Below are 18,056 nucleotides of genomic sequence, written 5' to 3' on the forward strand. Positions count from 1 at the left end.
TCTTCGGAGAGCAGCTTACGTCGGAACACCACAACTTGTCGGCCAGCGAAGGAGGTGCAAAGGGACATGCACAACAGGAGGCCCTCACAGAGAACATCACGCGACGCAAACATCAGGTACACGAGCTGTACGGCAATGGGAGCGGAGCTTGCTGTAATTGATGGGCTCCTGTATGGTTGCTGTTTTCTGGACTGAGTAATAAGATCGTCACGGGTTTGAGATCTATCCCAACATTTCATTGCATGAGTGATCAAGCTCAGATCTAGCAGCAGTCGGTTCCTCCCCGTACGTTCGCTTTTGTTTGCTAAGAGAAGCGTCGTGCCGCTAGCTCACACTCATCTTGTCGACAGTGGCGCTAAGTAGTTCAAGGTCAAGCTGTTTTCTGCTCTTTCTGTTCTGGTTGCTCGTCTTCACTTGCATCTGCGCAGCTATTAGCGAGCGGACGGGAGCAGAGCTCTACACATTTTTCGAAGCAATTGTGGTGCTACACGAGAACAAACACACAAGCAAAGCTTCTTCCAAATTGAGGCCCTTGCCGGGAGGTTGCATGATCCTGGTCCTGGCGAGCTAAAGACAATTCTGTTACCTGGCCTCTAGCTCGGGCTCATCAGCACGATTGGGAAGCTCCGATCTGAAGTTGCGCCCCTGCCGCCGACGCTGACGACGGTTGCGAGGTTTCACAGGTTCGAAGTCGAGCATCTCGTCCTCTTCTAGTTCTGTTGGCAACTCTCTTTCTTCTGCTTCCTCTGCATTACTCAGCCCCATTCCCCCAGCTTCTTCCTGCTGCGTATTCACCGTGCTCCCCTCGTTGTTCTCCTCTTCCTTCGCTTTCCTAATGCTCTGTTCGATGTTTCTCCCCTGATCGTCTTCTTCATCCATCTCCTGTTCTTCGTAGAATTCGTCAAAGAAATCGTCGAGGATGTGATCGACGTGCTCGACGGTGTCGGCTCCTGCACCGTACCCTATGTCGACCTCTACCTGGATAGGCAAACAAGGGCCAAAGGTGCCCGGGTGCGCCTCGTTTTCCTCCTGAAAAGCAGGGACAGGCGCTGGCGCTGAGGTTGACAGAGGCCAGCATATGGGGCAGTAGCGTTCGGAGAGGCGTACGCGGACGACGGACTCGAACATGTCGGGACATTCTTCGCAGGGCACATCGTAGATTTCATAACCCCAGCTGCATAGTTGAGCTGTGGGTTGCGCTTCAGTCAAGTGGTGACGGTGAGAGCCCGAAAGAGGGAAGATACAAGGGAAATCAATGCACTTACTGGCGACTGGGTGTCCGATGATTGCGCAGACGGGCATGCCAATGAAGTTGCGTGATTTGGAGACGGCAAAAGGGAGCAGTCCGTCCACGTTGGAGCGAAGACCAGCTTGAAAGGACGAAACGAGCGAGGGTACGTGGAGAGTGAAGAGCATCCTGCCGAGGACTCCCTTTATATAAGGTGAGCTGTCTTTGCTCTGAGTGGTGATGAACAGTGGGTTGCCGTACCTTTGGCGCCACTCAAGCAGACGACCAAAGATTTCACGGGCCTATGGAGAGAGGAAGAAAAAGAGATTCCGCAGTTTCGAAGAACAGTCTGATCCCCACTTGCTCACTTGGCATCGACGCCTCGTCTCCTGACTTCGAAAGCTGATTTGACTCCCTTCAGGATACATAATTCATGAAGAGCAAGCAAGCAAATGTAAACGTAGGTAGGCCTGGACCAAGGTCATAGCGCTTTGCCCTGCCAGCTTCATGACATAGATGATTATTATTGAATTGCTCGAAACTGTCTTCAAGAGGGTCTTCTGCTATGCATTGACTCTTGGATCCCAATAGCCGTGGCGTATCCTTATCTCAGGCCAGTCCCTTTCCAACGGGCTGCGTAATCCTCGTACCGGCCGTGCCGATGGTGGTCCTCTTGAGGTTGTCCTTGGCCGTCTTGAGACTGTGTTGCTTGGGGTCCTGCCACAGCTTGTTGCCTTCGTACGAGAGCTGCCTCCTATGGCCGCCACCGTCCTCGTCGTTCGTCTTCTTGTTGCGCTCCTGGCGACGACGCTCCTGGCGATTGCGAGGCTCGTTGCGGCGGGCTTCTTCCTTTTCCTCCTCGCGTTCGCGCTCCAGCGTGGGCACGGCTGTGGCCGTGGCCGCGGCCGTAGCCTGGGGCTCCGTCTCCTTTGGACTCGCACTTGGGGGGCCAGCAGGACGTGGGTAGTCGGGCACGGGCTCGCGACCCGTCGAGGCGTTGCGATCCTCTGGCGATGCTGAGGGCGATTGGCTGTTGCCTGGGTCAGTCGCTACCGCCTATCCCTCTGCGACTGCTGTTCACGAGCTCACCTGACCTGGGACTTGTTGGAGGGACTGCGGACGGGTGGATTGCTTTGACTCATGCGCCTGCCACCAACACGGACTGCAATAACGGATCAGCAGAATGTCCAGGGAAGCTCAAGAGGGACGCTTTGGACTGACTAGCAATGGGATGACCAGCAAGCTGTTCAGCAGGCATTCTGTGTCGACTTTCTTGAGGAGAGATACAGTGGATGGCGGTGGATTGGTCAAGGAACCGAACTCGGACAGCAGTAGCAACAGCAGTAGTAGCAGCCCGCCGCGCCTGGTTGGGCTGCCCCCACTTTCGCCCTCGGCTTTCATTCCTCCCATCTCAGACCCTGTAGGGCAATGGCGCACGGACACACACTCTACACTCGAAGTATTTTGTAATTCGCGCCCACAGCGCCACCAGGCTTTCTTGCATTTCACCGACCTTCGAATCTGTCTGGGCCTTTGGGAGCCCACTTCCATTCCTCACGGACAAGCCACCTTACGTATCTTATCCTAGGTTGTCTGTCAGTCTAGCTGGTGTGGGGATACCGGGCAGACGACTGGCCCGTGCTCGCGGTGTGCACGGATCACTCTGGCAGTCCACGCGACCGAGCCATTGAGCTTAAAAATTTCATGCTCCTCGTCAGACTAAAGCTTCCTCCTCTTCATATATCGCTCGGACGTCCGCCGTCCTAGCTCCTTTCCCCGCCCGATCATGGAAGAATAGACGAGCGCTCAGTCAGGCAGGTGGCGCTTAAGCTGCTTTCATCGCTACCAGCCATGGGCTGTCTCTTTGCGTTGGCTGGTCTGGGAGCCATCTTGGCCCTCGTCTCTTTCTACCTCGCTTCTCCTCCAGACACCCACGCAGCCACTCGTGGGCTCTCTGAACTCGACAGCTATACCATCTGCGCCAGCTCTGCAAATAGTATCTTCTCGCTGCCATCATCTCTATGGAAGCGGGCCCGTATCTACACTGGCGACGTGGATCCTTTGACAGGTGCAGCCGTCTCCATCTCGTGCTTTGCTGTGGACGGACAGACCAAAAAGATCGCCTTGACCGGTAGCGAGGAACAAGTCAGCGCCTGGTGTGACAACCAGACAGCTGCTGGCTCGTCTTGCCAGGTCCGTAGCTTGCAGCCCGGCCACGTCGTCCTGCCTGGCCTCCACGATGCCCACGGCCACATCCTCGACCTTGGCTGGTCCCGTGGTGCCGCCGATCTCGTCGGTGCTACCTCCATACGCGAGATCATCAAGCGACTGGAACAGTACGTTGAAAGCCGCGCAGATCTTCTCGAGAACGAGAGCAAATGGGTCGAAGGGCTCGGCTGGGATCAGACAAAGTGGGACCCGGCCGTGTTTCCGACGGCTGCCGACCTCGTCGCTTCCTCACCTCTTCTTGCGTCCCGTCGCATCGCGCTGAGGAGGATCGATGTGCACGCACTCTGGCTCTCGCCAAAGGCCCTGGAGGCCCTGGAGGAGGCCAAAGTGCTACCTCCAAACGGCACCGACGTCGAGGGTGGCCTCATCATTCGAGACGAGCACGGCGAACCGACGGGATGCCTTATTGACAAGGCAATGGACTTTGCCTACAAAGTTATTCCAAAATGGACCAACGAGGATCGTAGTCGATTTCTCGCCATGGCTGCCGACGCGCTCCTCTCTGTTGGCATCACCAGCGTCGGCGATGCGGCTGTCGACATAGCCAGCCTGGACTATATGCGAGGGTGCGTGCCTGTTCTCCCTGTTCGTATTTAGCCTTCTACCTATCTGACGGCTTGTCTGGCAGTGTCGACCGAGGGGGGAAGCTTCCCCTTCGCATCTACGGCATGCTCGCTTGCCCGCCTGGCCAGCCGCGCTGCGCCGACCTCGCTGCGTCGCACGATTACCCGCTGCTGCCCACACCCGAGTCCCGCTTGACGGTGCGGACGGTCAAGCTCTTTGCCGACGGCGCGCTGGGGAGCTGGGGCTCGGCCATGTGGGAGCCCTACAGTGATCGACCGGCCGAGCGGGGCCTGATGCTGATCCCTGAAGACGACATCGAGCCGCTGATCCGCTACTGGGCCGACCGAGGCTGGCAGGTGGGTACGCACTGCATCGGCGACCGCGCCAACACCCTCGTCCTCGACGCCTACCAGTCCATTCTCAGCGACGGCACCCGTCGCACCGACCAATTGTCACTGCAGTCGCTGCAGTCGCAGTCGCAGCAGCAGCAGCAGCAGCAGCAGCAGCAGCAGCAAAAAGACGAGCGATTTCGAATCGAGCATGCCCAGATCGTGCGCACGGCCGACATTGCCCGCTTTGGCCAGCTGGGCGTCATCCCCTCTGTCCAGCCCACGCACTGCACCTCCGACATGGCCTACGTCGAGTCGCGCCTGGGCCACGCAAGGTCCGAGGGCGCCTACGTCTGGTCCGGCTTTCTGCAAGGCAACGGTAGCGCACCCCACTACACCTTGGCCCTCGGGTCTGACTTTCCCGTCGAGCTGCCCAACCCGTTCCATGGCTTCTACTCTGCCGTGACGCGCATGGATCCCCAGGGCAGCTCGCCGTGGGGAAAAGGCACGGCGTGGTTTGGCAAGCAGCGCCTGACGAGGCCCCAGGCGCTGCACGGCTTCACAGTGGCGCCGGCCTATGCCCAGTTCGAGGAGCACGTCGGTGGGAGCTTGGCCGCGGGCAAGCGCGCCGACTTTGTCCTCGTCGACCGCGATGTCATGGATACGGACAAGACGACGGCGGGGCAGATGCGCGAGGCAGTCGTCTTGGCGACATTCATTGACGGGAAACCCGTCTGGCAAAAGTGACAGGCTGCGCACAGGGGCCAAAAGAAGGAAGGCTTCCTCCTGTCCTTCTCTTGTAGAAATAGATTTCAAGCTAGCTAAAAGAGCACCAAAGAGAGATAGTATTGTGACAGTGAAGACAATCAAGTTGGTACAGAATAGCCCTCTGCTGCTGGCGTGGACGAGGAGGCATCCTTTGCATGCTCGGCACCCGCATCGGCCGTGCTAGTGCCCTTGGGCTCGTCTGCGTTGGGTGCAGCCCCGAGGCTCCCCTCATTGGAGGGCGAGGGGGAGGATGTGCCTGCAGCGTCGGGCGCGAGCTGCCACGCAGGGATCGAAGGCTTCCCGCCGAGCGAGGGAGACGCCCTCCCCTGCTCGTGTGTGGGTGTCGAGGAAGAGCCGGCGTATGCACCGGGGGAGGCAGCACCACCAGCTCCAGCTCCAGCACCTGCCCCGATGCCGTACATTGGACGGGAGCTGCCGGCGGCACCTCTGGACGAGTTCAAGAGCGCCTTGAGCGACTTGAGCTCGTTTTGCAGGTCTGCCAGGCTCGCCGCCTGCGCTTCGCGCGTCTTTTCAAACATCTGTTTCGAGGTAACACTCCACGTCAGCGTCTTGATGCGCCCACAGGCCGGGGGTAAGGGAGGCGAAATGAGACCCACCATAGGAAGCTGGTCCTTCATCGAGTCAACCTCAGACTTGACGGCATCCATGTCGTCGTTTCGTCGCTTGTCATTGTCGCGCATGACCTTGACGGCCTCTTCGACGTCCTTGATGCCGCGCTCGACGGCCTCGCGCTGCTGCTCGAGGCCAGCCTTGACGGCCTTTGTCTCGCCGTCCAGCGCGGCGAGCTGGGCGGCCACCTCGTCGTACTTGGCCGTCAGCTCGTCACGATCCGACTCGAGAATCGTCTGGTTCGGCGGTTGAAGGTGGGGCATGAGGTATTTCTGTGGGTTGAAGTAGGCGAGCCAGAAGGGTCAGATGAGAGAGCAGGAAAGAGCAAGGAGCGATGGACTCACTCTTGCGAGCTGGATGATGCCGTAGCCAACTGTGCCAGAGACGACGGCCATGATAAACCAGTCCCTCCAGTCGCGGTCATGCTGCTGTGGAGGGTGCTGATGCTGCGCACCATAATACACGGGCGCGTACGGCTGCTGTGGCTGCTGTGGGTAGACGCTGTGGCTCGGTCCAGAGTGGGGAGCAGCAGCACCAGCGGTGATGGCGCCACTGGTGCCCGTCTGCCGGAGTGCCTCGTCGATCTCGTCGGGACTCAGACCCTTTGACTCGAGGAAGCTGATGCGCTGCGAGACTGTCGAGCTGTGCACCTTGGGGTCCGAGAGGAACGAGACGGCAGACGACACCATCTCTGGGCGCACATGGCGCGGATTGGCTTCGCCAGACGACATGTCGCTCTCCTTGGCAGCACGCTTCAGATGGGGCGAGGACGCGACGAGTCGAGATGGATGCGGAGATGGCGACGATCAATAGCCGGTGCCTTTGAGCCGGAGAAAAGGTAGGCGCTTTTCAAAACTGGAGGCCAGAGAAATTAAACACGTGGCAAATCGTGCGTCGGGACTTGCGAACCTTGGCCAAGCTTTCTTTTTACCGCTCGGTCTGAGCGAGCTCGGAAAGGGAAGACAAAGAGCGACCAACGACGAAGACGACGGGCGCCGGTGGGGACAAATACGGAACAGACTGAAGCGCAACGTGAGGGAGAGCATAACATGGGGGACCTCTCAACAGCCATCGTCGTCATCGCGACGTCGTTTCTGCTCGGTGAGTCGAGGAGAGACACATCCTCCCCCCTTCCCCAGCCATGTCGGCGGGATCCCCCACAACTACTCGCCATGCTCATCTTTACCGTGCTTTTCTATTTTTCGCGTCGCTTGACAATCGATAGGCACTCTCGCCATGCACTGGACGGCAGACCATCTGGTGCTGTGGCAATCGCCCGTCACGAGACCGTCGCTCCTGTCGGCGCACATCTACTACTCACACACGCTTGTCAGCATGCCAGAGTACTTTACCATTGGCCAGTACGCCGTCGGCACGCTCGGCGGCGTCATGCTTCTGGCCAAGGTGCTGGGTGGGCGAGAGAGCAACTGGCTCTTTGATGGAGCCAGTCTTTGTGAGTGCAGTCGAATACCGCTTCTGATGTTCCACTCCACGAGGAAGCTCATCCAGCTCTTTCTTCGAGCAGTCCTCTACGGAGCTTCGGGCATCGTCTATCTCCAAAAGATTGTGCCTAGTGAGTTGCGGAATCTTCGTCGAGAGGCTCCGGCGCGTAGAAAGCTGACGTTTTTGATCCTCACGCAGGCCTCCGTGCGCTCCCCGCAACGTCGCCGCAACCGGCGGCAGACCCGATGGATCCAAAGGACAACGTGCTGCTGCCCCTCCGAGACCTGGCCAGCTCCAACGCTGTCCTTGCCGTGGCTCTCGTGGGCGTCTTGATCTTGCAGAGCGGGCAGTACTACAGCGAGAGGCTAGAGAGACGCGAGCGCGTCGAGGAGAACGAGGCAAGGTTGAGGCGAAAGAGGAGAAAGCTCGAGAGGGCTCAGTAAGAGAAAAAGGGATCAAAAGGAACTTCACAAACAGGCTTGCTGCGTCTGTTTCTGCACATGCTGCTATCACTCTACCACTACTATCAACCGCGTCTCTTCTTGTCGAAATGTACTAAGCATCTCTGGAACGATTGATGGACCACGCAAACAGTGATGAGACCTGACGGGAGGCGACGCCGAAGAGCGACACGTGTGAGAGAGATAGTTTGATTGATTGTGCGAGGCTAAGAAGGAAAGAAGTCTTACGCCTGTGCGAGAGAGACCTCGCGCTTTATTTTTGTCGTCTCGTCCCTCGCTCTCGTCCTATCAGGTATTTCCATCTCTCCAGCCAATGGCGGCCGCGACGGTTTCTCCTCGGTCGCCAGACCTCGGCAGTGGCTCACGTCTGGCAGGGGCGGGCGTTGTGCGATCCCCCCTCCTCAATGATCGGCCAACCTCGAGCGGCTCGGCGGGCACGGCCAAGGGCAGGTCCAGCTCCCAGACGCCTGGCGCACCGAATGGCACCAAGATCAATACAGTCACGTACCGCGTGAGTGGTCAAGTCCATGCTTGTGATACGGCAGGCTCGTTTGTGATGCTGATGGTCTTTTGTGCCTTTCTAGAATGCCACCATCAAGGCGCTCATCGACCCCAGCCTGCCCGTGGGCGATGTGATCCGCCAGCTGTGTGCCAATGCCCACCTGGGTGTCCAGGAGCCTCCGGCGCTGTTTGCGCTCCGCGATGACGAGGACGAGGAGCTCATCGACGACTCCAACATGGCGAGAAAGATTGACGCAGGGAGAAATTTCAAACTGTGCTCTTCGCCGACGATCGAGGCCGTCGAGATGGTCGACAAGCTCTCGTCGAGGGATGAGAGGACGCTCAAGATGGCCACATATACCCTCCAGCGGCTCATCCGCGAGCAGCCTTTCAGCGCCGAGTTTCTCAACAGAGGCGGGCTCGAAGAGCTCGTGGAGATCTCCAAGACATTGAGCGGGAGCAACACGCTCGCATACACCCTCACGAGCATCCAGAACCTCATGGAAAGCTCCGACGAAGGGTGGCAGAGCCTGGACAGCGCATTCATCAAGAAGGTGGTCAACACCCTGGCCACGCAGGAGCGAATCAACGTCTGCCGACCTGCGACGGCCATCCTCAAGAAGCTCGTCGTCTCAGGTCCCGACAATGCGCCGCAGGAGCAGGAGGGAAAGGTCGTCGCCGAGGGCGATGCCCCGGCGAGGACAGAGGCAAAGGCTGGCGATGTCCAAGGTTCGAACAGCGTCTATCGCTTTGGTTTCGATGTCGTGTACCGCGAGGTGGAGAGGGAGCCAGACTTCCTCAGCACCCTCATGCAGCGCCTCAGCAGCGCAGACACGACGCTCTGCCTCTATAGCCTCAGTCTCATCAACAGTCTTATGCGCCACGTCTCAGACAATCTCTTTGACGCATTCACCTCTGAGCTCGAGCGGCTGGGCGTGTCCAAGGCTGTTGCACGGCTGATGGACTCAAACAGGGGCGAAGAGCTCACCTCGTCGATTCTCGAGTACCAGATCAACGTCATCCGCGTCGCACACCACCGTCTGCGCACCTCGGTGACACCGACGGACAAGCGCCACGTCAGTGCCCTCTCCTACCTCTGGCTTCAGGCGCGCATCCCAGAGACAACGACGGCCGAAGGCAGCACCCAGTCCTTTGGAGGCACGGCACAGAAGTTCAAGTGGCGCAGGTTGGGCTTCGAGCACGAAAATGTGGCAAAGGACTTTGTCCGGACCGGCTGGCTCGGCCTCGAGTGCTGCGAGCACTTTGTGAGGAACGACCCCGAGGCCTACGCCAAGATCATCCTCGAGCAGGTCAATCGGCCTTCGTCGAGACGGTGCCCCTGGGGCAGGGCGTCGTTGGAGGTCGTCGAGATCCTCTGCGATCACTACGATATCGAGTCTGGCTACAGCACCTCGACGCGCTTCCAGCCCCTGCTCCTCTCCTTTCACCGGCTCCACTCCCTGGCGCTGCGCTTCTTCCTGCGCATGTGGTACGAGAGCGGCGCAGCGGCGAGCGACTTCGCGAGGGTGAGCGCATTGACGAGAAGCCAGGTCAAGGAGGCCCTGCGCGATGAATCGACAAAGTCGTGGTACGATGTCGAGCACGACTTTCTCCAGTCCGACTACCGCATCGTCCGGGACCGGCAGATGCGCGAACTCGAGGTGGAAGACGACTTTTCGAGCAAGCCAAGCATCCGCAACCTGAGGGCGAGGCTGTACAGGGAGAGCTACGAGTTTGTGCGGCAGCAGAGAATCCAGTGCCTGCTCGAGGGCGCCTGGTTCCGCAGCGCACCGTCCAATTCGCTCGCTTCTACCGGTCTCGCGCCTACAGCATCGAGAAACAGCAAGGGCTTCGTCCAGGCCAATCCACGACCTTGGCGTTTCTACCGCCTGAGCCCTAATAAAAAGTACCTCTACTACTGCGAGGCGGTGGAAAGGGGCCCGATACGGTCTGGGCTCGACGACCTGCCCGAAAAGATTGACCTGAACCAGGTCACTGACATTTCACTCCAGTCTGCCGCCGCAGCAAATGCTACCTCGGCGGGCAACGGCGCAGACTCTACCACGGGCAACCTCACATTCAGCCTGCTCCGGGCGCCAGACGTGAGCATGGCCGACTTTGTCGCCCTGAATGCAAGCCAGTACAGCGAGTGGACCGACGGCCTGAGCATGCTGAGGGGCGAGGGCGGCATGGTCTCGACAAAGGAGACGGCAGACTACATTCAGATGCTGACCGACATTGGCGTCAAGGTCAAGCTGCTCGATCTCACGGGCGAGACAGTCGATATCCCCTCTGCCGTGCCTCCGCCGCCGCTGCCTGTCTCGACGTCTTTCTTCTTTGCTGATCTCTGATTTCTATATACATTGTTTGTTGCTTTCTCTTATTCATTTCTCTCTTCTTTCTTTTGGAAGATAAGGCTGAATGTTGCTATGCTACTAGCCAAGCGCGGAGGAGGAGGCAGCGGCTGTCTGCCTGAGATTACATGAGCAAGGCCGAGCCGAACCCGAGAGGGCTTTATTTGGAATAACCTTGGCTGCTATTGGTCAAAGCTATTCCAATGAAGTGCCCTGCCTTTACCCCGCACCACGCACAGAAGGTGCCGCAGATACAAAAAACCAAGGGCGGGGAAAGGGGAAAAGGCAGAAAAAGGCAAGGGCAGAGCGAGACTTATTCTCTTTGTAGAGATTAAATTAAGCAAGGTTGCTTTTGCATAACGTTTTACGAGCACAGGCCACGTTCATGCAACAGGGCCTTGAGGCACCTTGCCAGTGTGTCTGCAGCCCTCATTTATGATTGGGTGGCCGATTAGAAATGGACCTTGCTCCCCCGCCTTGCCTAGGGTGCTGCTGGAGCTGGTGCTGCTGCTCTGCGCCGCGCTGAGACGCTGGCCAGCTAGCTAGTCAGTCAGTAGTCGGCAGCCTTTGCTTGGACCGCCTGTAACAAAGAAAGCTAAGCAGGTGAGCCCCGGCCCGTTGAAAGCGAAGAGGCGACACGACACCTGGCCGGTCCTTTTTATAAGCACTCCCTCCCTCCCTCTTTCTCTCTCTCTCTCTCCTTTCTTCCACTGTTCTAACCACTCCCTTTTTTTACGTCTCTCTTCCCCTTCTCCCTCCAAGAACGCACACATACCATCCCCCCCTTGCAACCATGTCCAAGGTCATTGTTGTTGGAGGAGGCCTGAGTGGCCTGAGCGCGGCACACACAATCCTCGAGCGCGGCGGAAACGTCCTCGTGCTCGACAAGAACGCCTTCTTTGGCGGCAACAGCACAAAGGCGACGTCGGGCATCAACGGTGCCGGCACAGCGACACAGGCTGAGAATGACATTCCCGACAGTGCCAAGGTGAGGATTCTCTTGAAGAGAAAGAAAAGAGAGAGAGAGAGACAAGAGAGCTGATTTGGCCGCCCCAGATCTTCTTCAACGACACCAAGAAGTCGGCCCGTGACCTCGCGCGCGACGACCTCATCAAGGTCCTCACCGGCCGCTCGGGCGAGGCCGTCAACTGGCTCCAGGACCGATTTGCCCTCGACCTGTCCAAGGTCTCGCGGCTAGGTGGCCACTCGCAGCCGCGAACGCACCGAGGTGGCGCCCAGTTCCCCGGCATGACAATCACCTACGCCCAGATGGAGAAGATCGAGGACCTGGCCGAGTCGCAGCCGGAGCGGGTGCAGATCATCCGAAAAGCGCGTGTCACCAAGCTCATCTACGAGAACAACTCCGTCCAGGGTGTCGAGTACGAGGTTGGCGGCCAGTCGCACCGCGAGCACGGCCCCGTCGTTCTCGCCACCGGTGGTTACGCCGCCGACTTTGACGACGTCAACTCGCTCCTCAAGAAGCACCGTCCCGACCTTATGCACCTGCCCACGACCAACGGCGACCACTGCACCGGTGACGGCCAGAAGATGGTTGCTGCCATTGGCGGCCGCCTCATCGACCTCGAAAAGGTCCAGGTCCACCCCACGGGCCTCGTCGACCCCAAGGAGCCCGACGCCAAGGTCAAGTTCCTCGCCGCCGAGGCGCTCCGTGGCGTCGGTGGTCTCCTGCTCGACAACGAGGGCAACCGGTTTGCCGACGAGCTTGGCCACCGTGACTACGTCACTGGCCGCATGTGGGACAACAACAAGTTCCCCGTCCGACTGATCCTCAACGGCCAGGCGTCCAAGGAAATCGAGTGGCACTGCAAGCACTACACTGGCCGAGGCCTCATGAAGCGCTTCGACTCGGGCGACGCCCTCGCCAAGGAGATGGGCATCTCCGCCGACAAGCTCAAGTCCACTTTTGACGACTACAACCAGATTGCGACGGGCAAGAAGAAGTGCCCCTGGGGAAAGAAGTTCTTCCACAACCACAACATGAAGATGGACGACACCTTCCACGTCGCCCTCATGACCCCCGTCCTCCACTACACCATGGGTGGCCTCGAGATCAACGACAAGTCCGAGGTGCTCGACACCCAGGGAAAGCCCATCGACGGTCTCTTTGCCTCGGGTGAGATTGCCGGTGGTGTGCACGGCGCCAACCGTCTTGGTGGCTCCTCGCTCCTCGGCTGTGTCGTCTTTGGCCGTGTTGCCGGTGACACGGCGACTGCCTACCTCCTCCGTGGCATCTCCACTGGCAAGATTGCCTCTGGAAGGGCTGGCCAGGTCGCCCAGCACCTCGAGACGACTGTGCGCGTCAACCCAGAGTCGCAGAACGTCAACCTCACCTTCAGCTGGGCTGGCCAAGGCCAGTCGAACAGCGCGCCCCAGGCCCAGGGCACCGCGGCTGCCCAGTCGGCCCCCGTCGCCGAGTCTTCCAACCGGCCGGCCGGAAAGGAGGAGGGCAAGGACAAGGCTGCCTCTTCGGGCGAGCTCCGTGAGATCTCGATGGACGAGGTGGCCAAGCACGACAAGGACGACGACGTCTGGGTTGCCGTCAACGGCGATGTGATTGACGCCACTGGCTTCCTCCAGGACCACCCTGGTGGTGCCAAGGCCATCCTCCTCTACAAGGGCCGTGACGCCACAGAGGAGTTCAACATGCTGCAGTGAGTGATCTACCGTCGAGCCTTCTTTGATTCACGAATGCATTTACTGATGTGACTGTCTCGTCCGCCTTTTTCCCGAAACAGCGACAAGGGAGTCGTCGCCAAGTACTACAAGCAGGGCATCATTGGCAAGGTCAAGCAGTAAATGTCCAGCTCGCTGCTGGCTGAGGAATGAAAAAAGGGAAAAACACATGCACACCACCACAGCCTCAAAAAGCACGATTAATTGATCTAGCCATCGATGCGTTCTTTGCTCTTCTCCTCCTCCATCCACCTCTTTCTTGCTTTGCCTCTGTCCCACTGTCTGTAAACGAATGAGCGAATGAATACACTGTCTCCAATCTTTGCCGTTCTCATCTCATATGTCCTTCCTATCTTTGCCTTGCCCGATGCTGGCTCTCACTACTGCCACATTGGTCTGACTAGCGCCTGCACTAAGTAAGGCAGGGGCCGCCCCGCACAAGCCACCAAAGAGAATTAGGAAAGGAAAAAAAAAAATCTCGACAGAAAGGCGCGGCAGATTCCATCGATAGATCCCATCGACAGATCCCATCGACAGCCAGGACCTCCCCATTCGTTCTCTTCCCTTTGCTCCCTCCTTACTCCTCCCTACTCTGAAGGAGAGAAGAGGGTAGTGTGCGCGTGTGTGTACCGGAACGAATGTCGCTCCTCGTCGATGGCGACTATGCCATCTACCAGCTGCGTCTCGCCTATCTGCGCCGCGTCGACGACCACTATGGGCCCCGCGTGCTGTCCTTTGCCGACATCACCGACCTGCCACCGACGGCGGCGGCCTCGTCAAGCAGTTCGGCTGCACCAGGCGGCAGTGGTGGTGTGCCCCGTCGCTCGTCGCACATCTTTGGCGCCGGGCACCACGCAAACAACAGCAGTGCCTCGTCGAGCACGGGCAGCGCTGCGTCGGGCGCGGGACCGGGCCTAGGCGCCTTCTCCAACGGGCACGGATACGGATTCGGACACGCAAATGGGAATGGGAGTGGCGGATATGGCGTCAGCAATGGTGGCAGTGGCAGTGGCAGTGGAGCAGGGGCGGGGGAGAGACGGAGCCCGGCGCTGACGACGCTGCCGCCCCTCGCGCCCGACAGCCACATCGTCATGGCCGGCCTCAACAGCGCGCGCTACCAGCCCGAGCTCGCCAACGTCTACTCGCCACTGCCCCACGCCGATCTTCCGCCGGGCGCAGCGGCAGCTGCAGCAGCAGCTGCTGCTGCGGCTGCTAGTGGTTCCAGCTCTGCGTCTGCTTCGTCCTCCTCGGCTGCGGCGGCCATGGGGCCAGGTGGTGCGAATCAGACGGGCGTCTTTGGCCCCCATCGTCTCGGAGGCGCTGAGCAGGCCGCTGCCAAAGGAGACAGCAAGAATGCCGGCGGCCTGCGGTACACGACGACAATCTATGGGCCGGGCCGGACGGGCGCTATGGGAATGCGCGTGAGCGGGCGGCGCGCACCGAGCGAGGAGGGCCAGCAGCGTCGATCGAAAGCAAGGGCCGGCTCGATGCCCAAGCCTGCTGAGGAGGGCTCAGACGCCAAAGGGTTTGCTTTCCCACCGACGATGGCTGCTGCTGGTGCTGGTGCTGGTGCTGGTGCTGCACCCAGCACCAGCGAAGGCGACAGTGGCAGCAGCAGCAGCATGCAGATCCCTGCGCTAGCAGTACAGGGATCCACCTACGACAGCTCCTTCGACGCCGACCCGATGCGTGATGCCGTTCCAGGCGATTCAAAGTCTACCCTCGCTACGTCCACCGCGCCCAAGGGGACACCGAAAGTGCCGCGGCGCAGGAGCAGCAGCCACCCGCAGAAGATCTCGTCTGCTGTGGGGACTGCGCTCGAGAGGACCGAGGAGGAGCGCGTGCCAAAGTCGTCGGATGCTTCCACTGTCCAGGCCGATTTGCTGCAGAAACAGCAACAGCAGCAGCCAGGGCTTCAGACACCAAAGACGGCGAGGCAGCACAAGTTTGACTGGCTCGACAGAACGCCACCACCGACGAGACCGGCACGGAGCGTTCGACGGGCGTCGAGCGTGCGGGAGAACCTCTCGTCTGCTGGTGGTGCTGCAGACGACGACGATGGCGTGCCGAGAGGAGGTCCGAAGACGCTGGAACGAAGCAAGAGCATCTCAGATGTCGGCCGCGCTCGTCGGTCCACGGTCGACGACGATCTGGGAATCGGCTCGTCGACACTGCAAGGGCAAATAGGAGAAGAAGGGGAGGAAGGGGAAGAAGAGAAGCGCAGGAGAAGCGACGCATTCAAGAGGCACCTCGAGCAGCAGCGCGATAGTGTTGGAAGCGACGGCACCGCGAGAGAAGCAGCGCCTTCCTCGTCTTCGAGGAGGGGCACCCTGACGTCCGAAGGGAGGTCTTCATCGTACGACTTGTGAGTAGTATTTATTCTTGGCAATGGAGGAGAAAAGGAAGAACAGCGAAGCTGACCATTACAATTCTCACAGCGACACCTACTCGGAGAGGGGTCCATCAGAGATGGGCAGGACCGAGAGCAACTCAACCATCTTCTCGCTCGCCTCGCCGCCGCAGACGAGGCCGAGGGCGCTGTCGGATCGGCGAGCGAACGAAACGCTGCACCGGTCGAAGACCTTTGGTCCTCTGCACGAGGTCGACGAGACCGCTGTCGGTGGCGGCGCAGCTGCCGGAGCAGGGAGGGGTGCTGGTGGCTTCTCGTTCGACGGCGCGATGCCTTCGTCAGCTGCCCAGACAATGCCCGTGCGAGGAAACCTGTACGGACAGAGCGAGTCGAGCATCAGCCCACTGTCTAAAGAAAATCGACTGCTGTATCCCCATGACCAGGACGGTGGGGCCAGCAGCATTGGCGACACGACTAGCTCGGCTGCGAGATCATTTGTGGAGGAGGATGGCAGCACCGTGTCAAGCCTCGACAAGGACCAGCAGAGGGGGGTCAATGCGGCCGGCAGCTCGATGGCTGCTTCTTCGATGGCTGCTGAGCGAGGACGGAGGAGAAGGAGAAGAGACGAAGGCGAGGATGAGAATGCGGATGGGGACAACCAGGAGGAAGTCGAGGACATCCAAGACGACAAGCCGCTCCTTCGCGCTGGATCATCGGCACGGGCAGAGGCCGACGCAGCGCCCATTCGGACCGCCCTTGGGCTCGAGATGGGCAACGGAGCCATCGATGGCGAGACCGACGAGCCAGCCGTTCCAGCCCTTCACCCACCCGGCCAAGCCATCAGCTCGAGGGCAGTGACGCCAAATGCACTGGAGGTGATGAACCCTGCCTCGGCGGTATCGAAGAAGCGGTCGAGGCGAGAACTAAAGAACGGCCACGCCATCGAGTTGCAGAACCAGTGGTTTGCCTCGCTCAAGAAGCCCGTCGTGCCGGTGCGACGGCAGTCGGGTGGGGCAGGAGGCAACGTCTCTGCCCTCAGCGCCCTGCTGCGAACGAGGAGCGATGGCCCCACCAATGCATTCACCCAGCTCTACAAGGGCGTCGCGGGCAGCAGCGTATCGGGAGGAAGCAGCACAAACGTCGAGATCTACTTCCCACTGGCCAAGAGCGGCAATTCGACGTCTGCGCCCGGTGGAAAGACGAGAAGTGGAGCGCTGCAACTCAATGGAAAGAAGCGCAGCATGACGCTCAATGTGCGTAGGGACGCCACGATGGAGGAGCTCATCGGATACTCGCTCTACTGCTACGTCGAAGAAGGATGGAAGCCAGCCTTGGACGAGGGACTAGCAGAGGATGCTAGCGAGGAAGACCGCGGAGTCCGGCTCAGCTCTCTCGGCTGGACCCTGAGGATTGTAGAGGACGGCGAGGTCGACGACGACTACCCCGCCATCGATCGCTCGCTTCAGGTGGGCAAGTTCGGCGCTGACGAGCTGGCAATCTGCGAGGCCACACAGGCTCAGATCAAGCAGCACCTTGCATCGGTCGATGACTATCACAAGAGAGCCAGCAATACGCAATCGACGGTTCTATACAACGTTCCACCGCCTCAGCAAGTCTTCAACCAGCAGCAGCAATCGCTGAAGCCACCGACAGCCACGCCGGCAAAGGCGCCGGAGCTCGACCAGAGGCAAATTCAGAATCCCTCGACTATGCCTCCTGGCCCCTCTGCACGACTGGCTGCCACGGCCGGCAACGCTCCAGCGGGCTCGCTCGTCTCGGTCCAGGGGACTCCCATCTTCACCTCGTCTACCCTCTCGCGTTCCTCTGCCGCGGGACCCACTTCAGCCCCAATCTTCTTGCGGGTGCTCATCACACCAAACGACCAGGTCCGATACAAGACGACGCTGCAGGTGCCTTCGGACATGTATCTTGCCGATGTCCTCGAGACGATCTGCAAGAAGCGCCATCTGGCAGACGCAGAGCACTGGGCCCTCGTGGTGCCCGATAGGGACGACACCGTCGTGCCCCTCGATCGCACCGTCGAGTCCCTGCAGGGCAACCACGACCTAGCTCTCGTCAGACGAAGCACGCTGGATCTGCCGCAGGGAGGCAGAGCAGTCCTGAATGGCCAAAGCACGAATCCGAACGCCTCGATCTTCAAGCGACTCGGTGGGCCGGGCGCAGTCGACGATGCAGGCCAGACGAAGCTGCTTCTGGAACAGTCTGGGCAGCAGGGTGCCCGACTGTACAACTCGACCAAGGACATTACTTCGACATACAAGGTGCGACTGTCTGCTGTCTCCTCCTGTTCTCTCTTTTCTCATGATCATTTACTGACTTCATGTGTTATCCGTGACAGTCCTATACGGTCAACCGAAAGATGCCAAGCTTTCTGGGCAGGCATGAGCGCATCCTCACCATCGACGGCGACTGGCTGCACATCATGTGAGTTCTCGCAAGAGTTTGTTCCTTGCTCTTGTTCTATCAACTGACAACAAATGGCAC

General features: G+C 59.5%; 8 protein-coding genes across 8 annotated transcripts; 5 read left to right on the forward strand and 3 right to left on the reverse strand.

Annotated features, from left to right (window-relative positions):
• Positions 1-582: 582 nt before the first annotated feature.
• On the reverse strand, positions 583-1,302 carry FA10DRAFT_257439 (hypothetical protein; the record flags this gene model as incomplete). Its single annotated transcript, XM_025519858.1, has 2 exons — positions 583-1,187; positions 1,266-1,302. 2 exons carry the CDS (start codon positions 1,300-1,302, stop codon positions 583-585), a joined length of 642 nt encoding a protein of 213 aa, XP_025380262.1.
• A 366-nt stretch (positions 1,303-1,668) lies between these two features.
• FA10DRAFT_263771 (hypothetical protein) lies at positions 1,669-2,642 on the reverse strand. Its single transcript, XM_025520363.1, has 3 exons — positions 2,450-2,642; positions 2,318-2,390; positions 1,669-2,258 (listed from the first exon to the last, which is right to left on the reverse strand). Exons 1-3 carry the CDS (start codon positions 2,484-2,486, stop codon positions 1,838-1,840), a joined length of 531 nt encoding a protein of 176 aa, XP_025380263.1. The 5' UTR covers positions 2,487-2,642; the 3' UTR covers positions 1,669-1,837.
• A 725-nt stretch (positions 2,643-3,367) lies between these two features.
• FA10DRAFT_214687 (amidohydrolase 3) lies at positions 3,368-5,097 on the forward strand (the record flags this gene model as incomplete). The annotated part of the gene is made up of 2 exons (XM_025518479.1): positions 3,368-4,023; positions 4,086-5,097. Coding segments are annotated over 2 exons (1,668 nt in total), but the record flags the coding sequence as incomplete, so codon positions are not given.
• Positions 5,098-5,110: 13 nt separating this feature from the next.
• Positions 5,111-6,490, reverse strand: FA10DRAFT_263772 (hypothetical protein). The gene is made up of 3 exons (XM_025520364.1): positions 6,093-6,490; positions 5,736-6,020; positions 5,111-5,657 (listed from the first exon to the last, which is right to left on the reverse strand). The coding sequence occupies exons 1-3, from the start codon at positions 6,477-6,479 to the stop codon at positions 5,217-5,219; spliced, it is 1,113 nt and encodes a 370-aa protein (XP_025380265.1). The 5' UTR covers positions 6,480-6,490; the 3' UTR covers positions 5,111-5,216.
• Positions 6,491-6,724: 234 nt separating this feature from the next.
• FA10DRAFT_263773 (hypothetical protein) lies at positions 6,725-7,783 on the forward strand. Its single transcript, XM_025520365.1, has 4 exons — positions 6,725-6,849; positions 6,974-7,201; positions 7,274-7,321; positions 7,390-7,783. The coding sequence occupies exons 1-4, from the start codon at positions 6,798-6,800 to the stop codon at positions 7,632-7,634; spliced, it is 573 nt and encodes a 190-aa protein (XP_025380266.1). The 5' UTR covers positions 6,725-6,797; the 3' UTR covers positions 7,635-7,783.
• A 132-nt stretch (positions 7,784-7,915) lies between these two features.
• On the forward strand, positions 7,916-10,760 carry FA10DRAFT_247154 (hypothetical protein). Its single transcript, XM_025519442.1, has 2 exons — positions 7,916-8,163; positions 8,237-10,760. The coding sequence occupies exons 1-2, from the start codon at positions 7,966-7,968 to the stop codon at positions 10,502-10,504; spliced, it is 2,466 nt and encodes an 821-aa protein (XP_025380267.1). The 5' UTR covers positions 7,916-7,965; the 3' UTR covers positions 10,505-10,760.
• Positions 10,761-11,008: 248 nt separating this feature from the next.
• FA10DRAFT_236392 (Flavocytochrome c) lies at positions 11,009-13,471 on the forward strand. The gene is made up of 3 exons (XM_025519072.1): positions 11,009-11,495; positions 11,564-13,179; positions 13,264-13,471. The coding sequence occupies exons 1-3, from the start codon at positions 11,301-11,303 to the stop codon at positions 13,322-13,324; spliced, it is 1,872 nt and encodes a 623-aa protein (XP_025380268.1). The 5' UTR covers positions 11,009-11,300; the 3' UTR covers positions 13,325-13,471.
• A 245-nt stretch (positions 13,472-13,716) lies between these two features.
• FA10DRAFT_277001 (hypothetical protein) lies at positions 13,717-18,000 on the forward strand (the record flags this gene model as incomplete). The annotated part of the gene is made up of 3 exons (XM_025523347.1): positions 13,717-15,566; positions 15,640-17,833; positions 17,911-18,000. The coding sequence occupies exons 1-3, from the start codon at positions 13,840-13,842 to the stop codon at positions 17,998-18,000; spliced, it is 4,011 nt and encodes a 1,336-aa protein (XP_025380269.1). The 5' UTR covers positions 13,717-13,839.
• Between the last annotated feature and the right edge of the window lie 56 nt (positions 18,001-18,056).

This window comes from Acaromyces ingoldii, assembly GCF_003144295.1.
Source record: "Acaromyces ingoldii strain MCA 4198 unplaced genomic scaffold FA10scaffold_1, whole genome shotgun sequence".
Lineage (NCBI taxonomy): Eukaryota > Fungi > Basidiomycota > Exobasidiomycetes > Exobasidiales > Cryptobasidiaceae > Acaromyces > Acaromyces ingoldii.

What these genes read in the sequence shown, in the direction of transcription:
- FA10DRAFT_263771 (XM_025520363.1), bottom strand. Translation starts at nt 2,486, where the DNA reads ATGCCTGCTGAACAGCTTGCTGGTCATCCCATTGCTA. An exon ending in TGCTGGTCATCCCATTGCTA is followed by an intron (nt 2,391 to 2,449) that starts GTCAGTCCAAAG and finishes CCGTTATTGCAG; the next exon opens with TCCGTGTTGGTGGCAGGCGC. An exon ending in TCCAACAAGTCCCAGGTCAG is followed by an intron (nt 2,259 to 2,317) that starts GTGAGCTCGTGA and finishes CCCAGGCAACAG; the next exon opens with CCAATCGCCCTCAGCATCGC.
- FA10DRAFT_263772 (XM_025520364.1), bottom strand. Translation starts at nt 6,479, where the DNA reads ATGTCGTCTGGCGAAGCCAATCCGCGCCATGTGCGCCCAGAGATGGTG. An exon ending in GCATCATCCAGCTCGCAAGA is followed by an intron (nt 6,021 to 6,092) that starts GTGAGTCCATCG and finishes TTCAACCCACAG; the next exon opens with AAATACCTCATGCCCCACCT. An exon ending in TGAAGGACCAGCTTCCTATG is followed by an intron (nt 5,658 to 5,735) that starts GTGGGTCTCATT and finishes ACCTCGAAACAG; the next exon opens with ATGTTTGAAAAGACGCGCGA.
- FA10DRAFT_263773 (XM_025520365.1), top strand. Translation starts at nt 6,798, where the DNA reads ATGGGGGACCTCTCAACAGCCATCGTCGTCATCGCGACGTCGTTTCTG. An exon ending in CTTTGATGGAGCCAGTCTTT is followed by an intron (nt 7,202 to 7,273) that starts GTGAGTGCAGTC and finishes TTCTTCGAGCAG; the next exon opens with TCCTCTACGGAGCTTCGGGC. An exon ending in TCTCCAAAAGATTGTGCCTA is followed by an intron (nt 7,322 to 7,389) that starts GTGAGTTGCGGA and finishes ATCCTCACGCAG; the next exon opens with GCCTCCGTGCGCTCCCCGCA.
- FA10DRAFT_247154 (XM_025519442.1), top strand. Translation starts at nt 7,966, where the DNA reads ATGGCGGCCGCGACGGTTTCTCCTCGGTCGCCAGACCTCGGCAGTGGC. An exon ending in TCAATACAGTCACGTACCGC is followed by an intron (nt 8,164 to 8,236) that starts GTGAGTGGTCAA and finishes GTGCCTTTCTAG; the next exon opens with AATGCCACCATCAAGGCGCT.
- FA10DRAFT_236392 (XM_025519072.1), top strand. Translation starts at nt 11,301, where the DNA reads ATGTCCAAGGTCATTGTTGTTGGAGGAGGCCTGAGTGGCCTGAGCGCG. An exon ending in ACATTCCCGACAGTGCCAAG is followed by an intron (nt 11,496 to 11,563) that starts GTGAGGATTCTC and finishes TGGCCGCCCCAG; the next exon opens with ATCTTCTTCAACGACACCAA. An exon ending in GAGGAGTTCAACATGCTGCA is followed by an intron (nt 13,180 to 13,263) that starts GTGAGTGATCTA and finishes TTCCCGAAACAG; the next exon opens with CGACAAGGGAGTCGTCGCCA.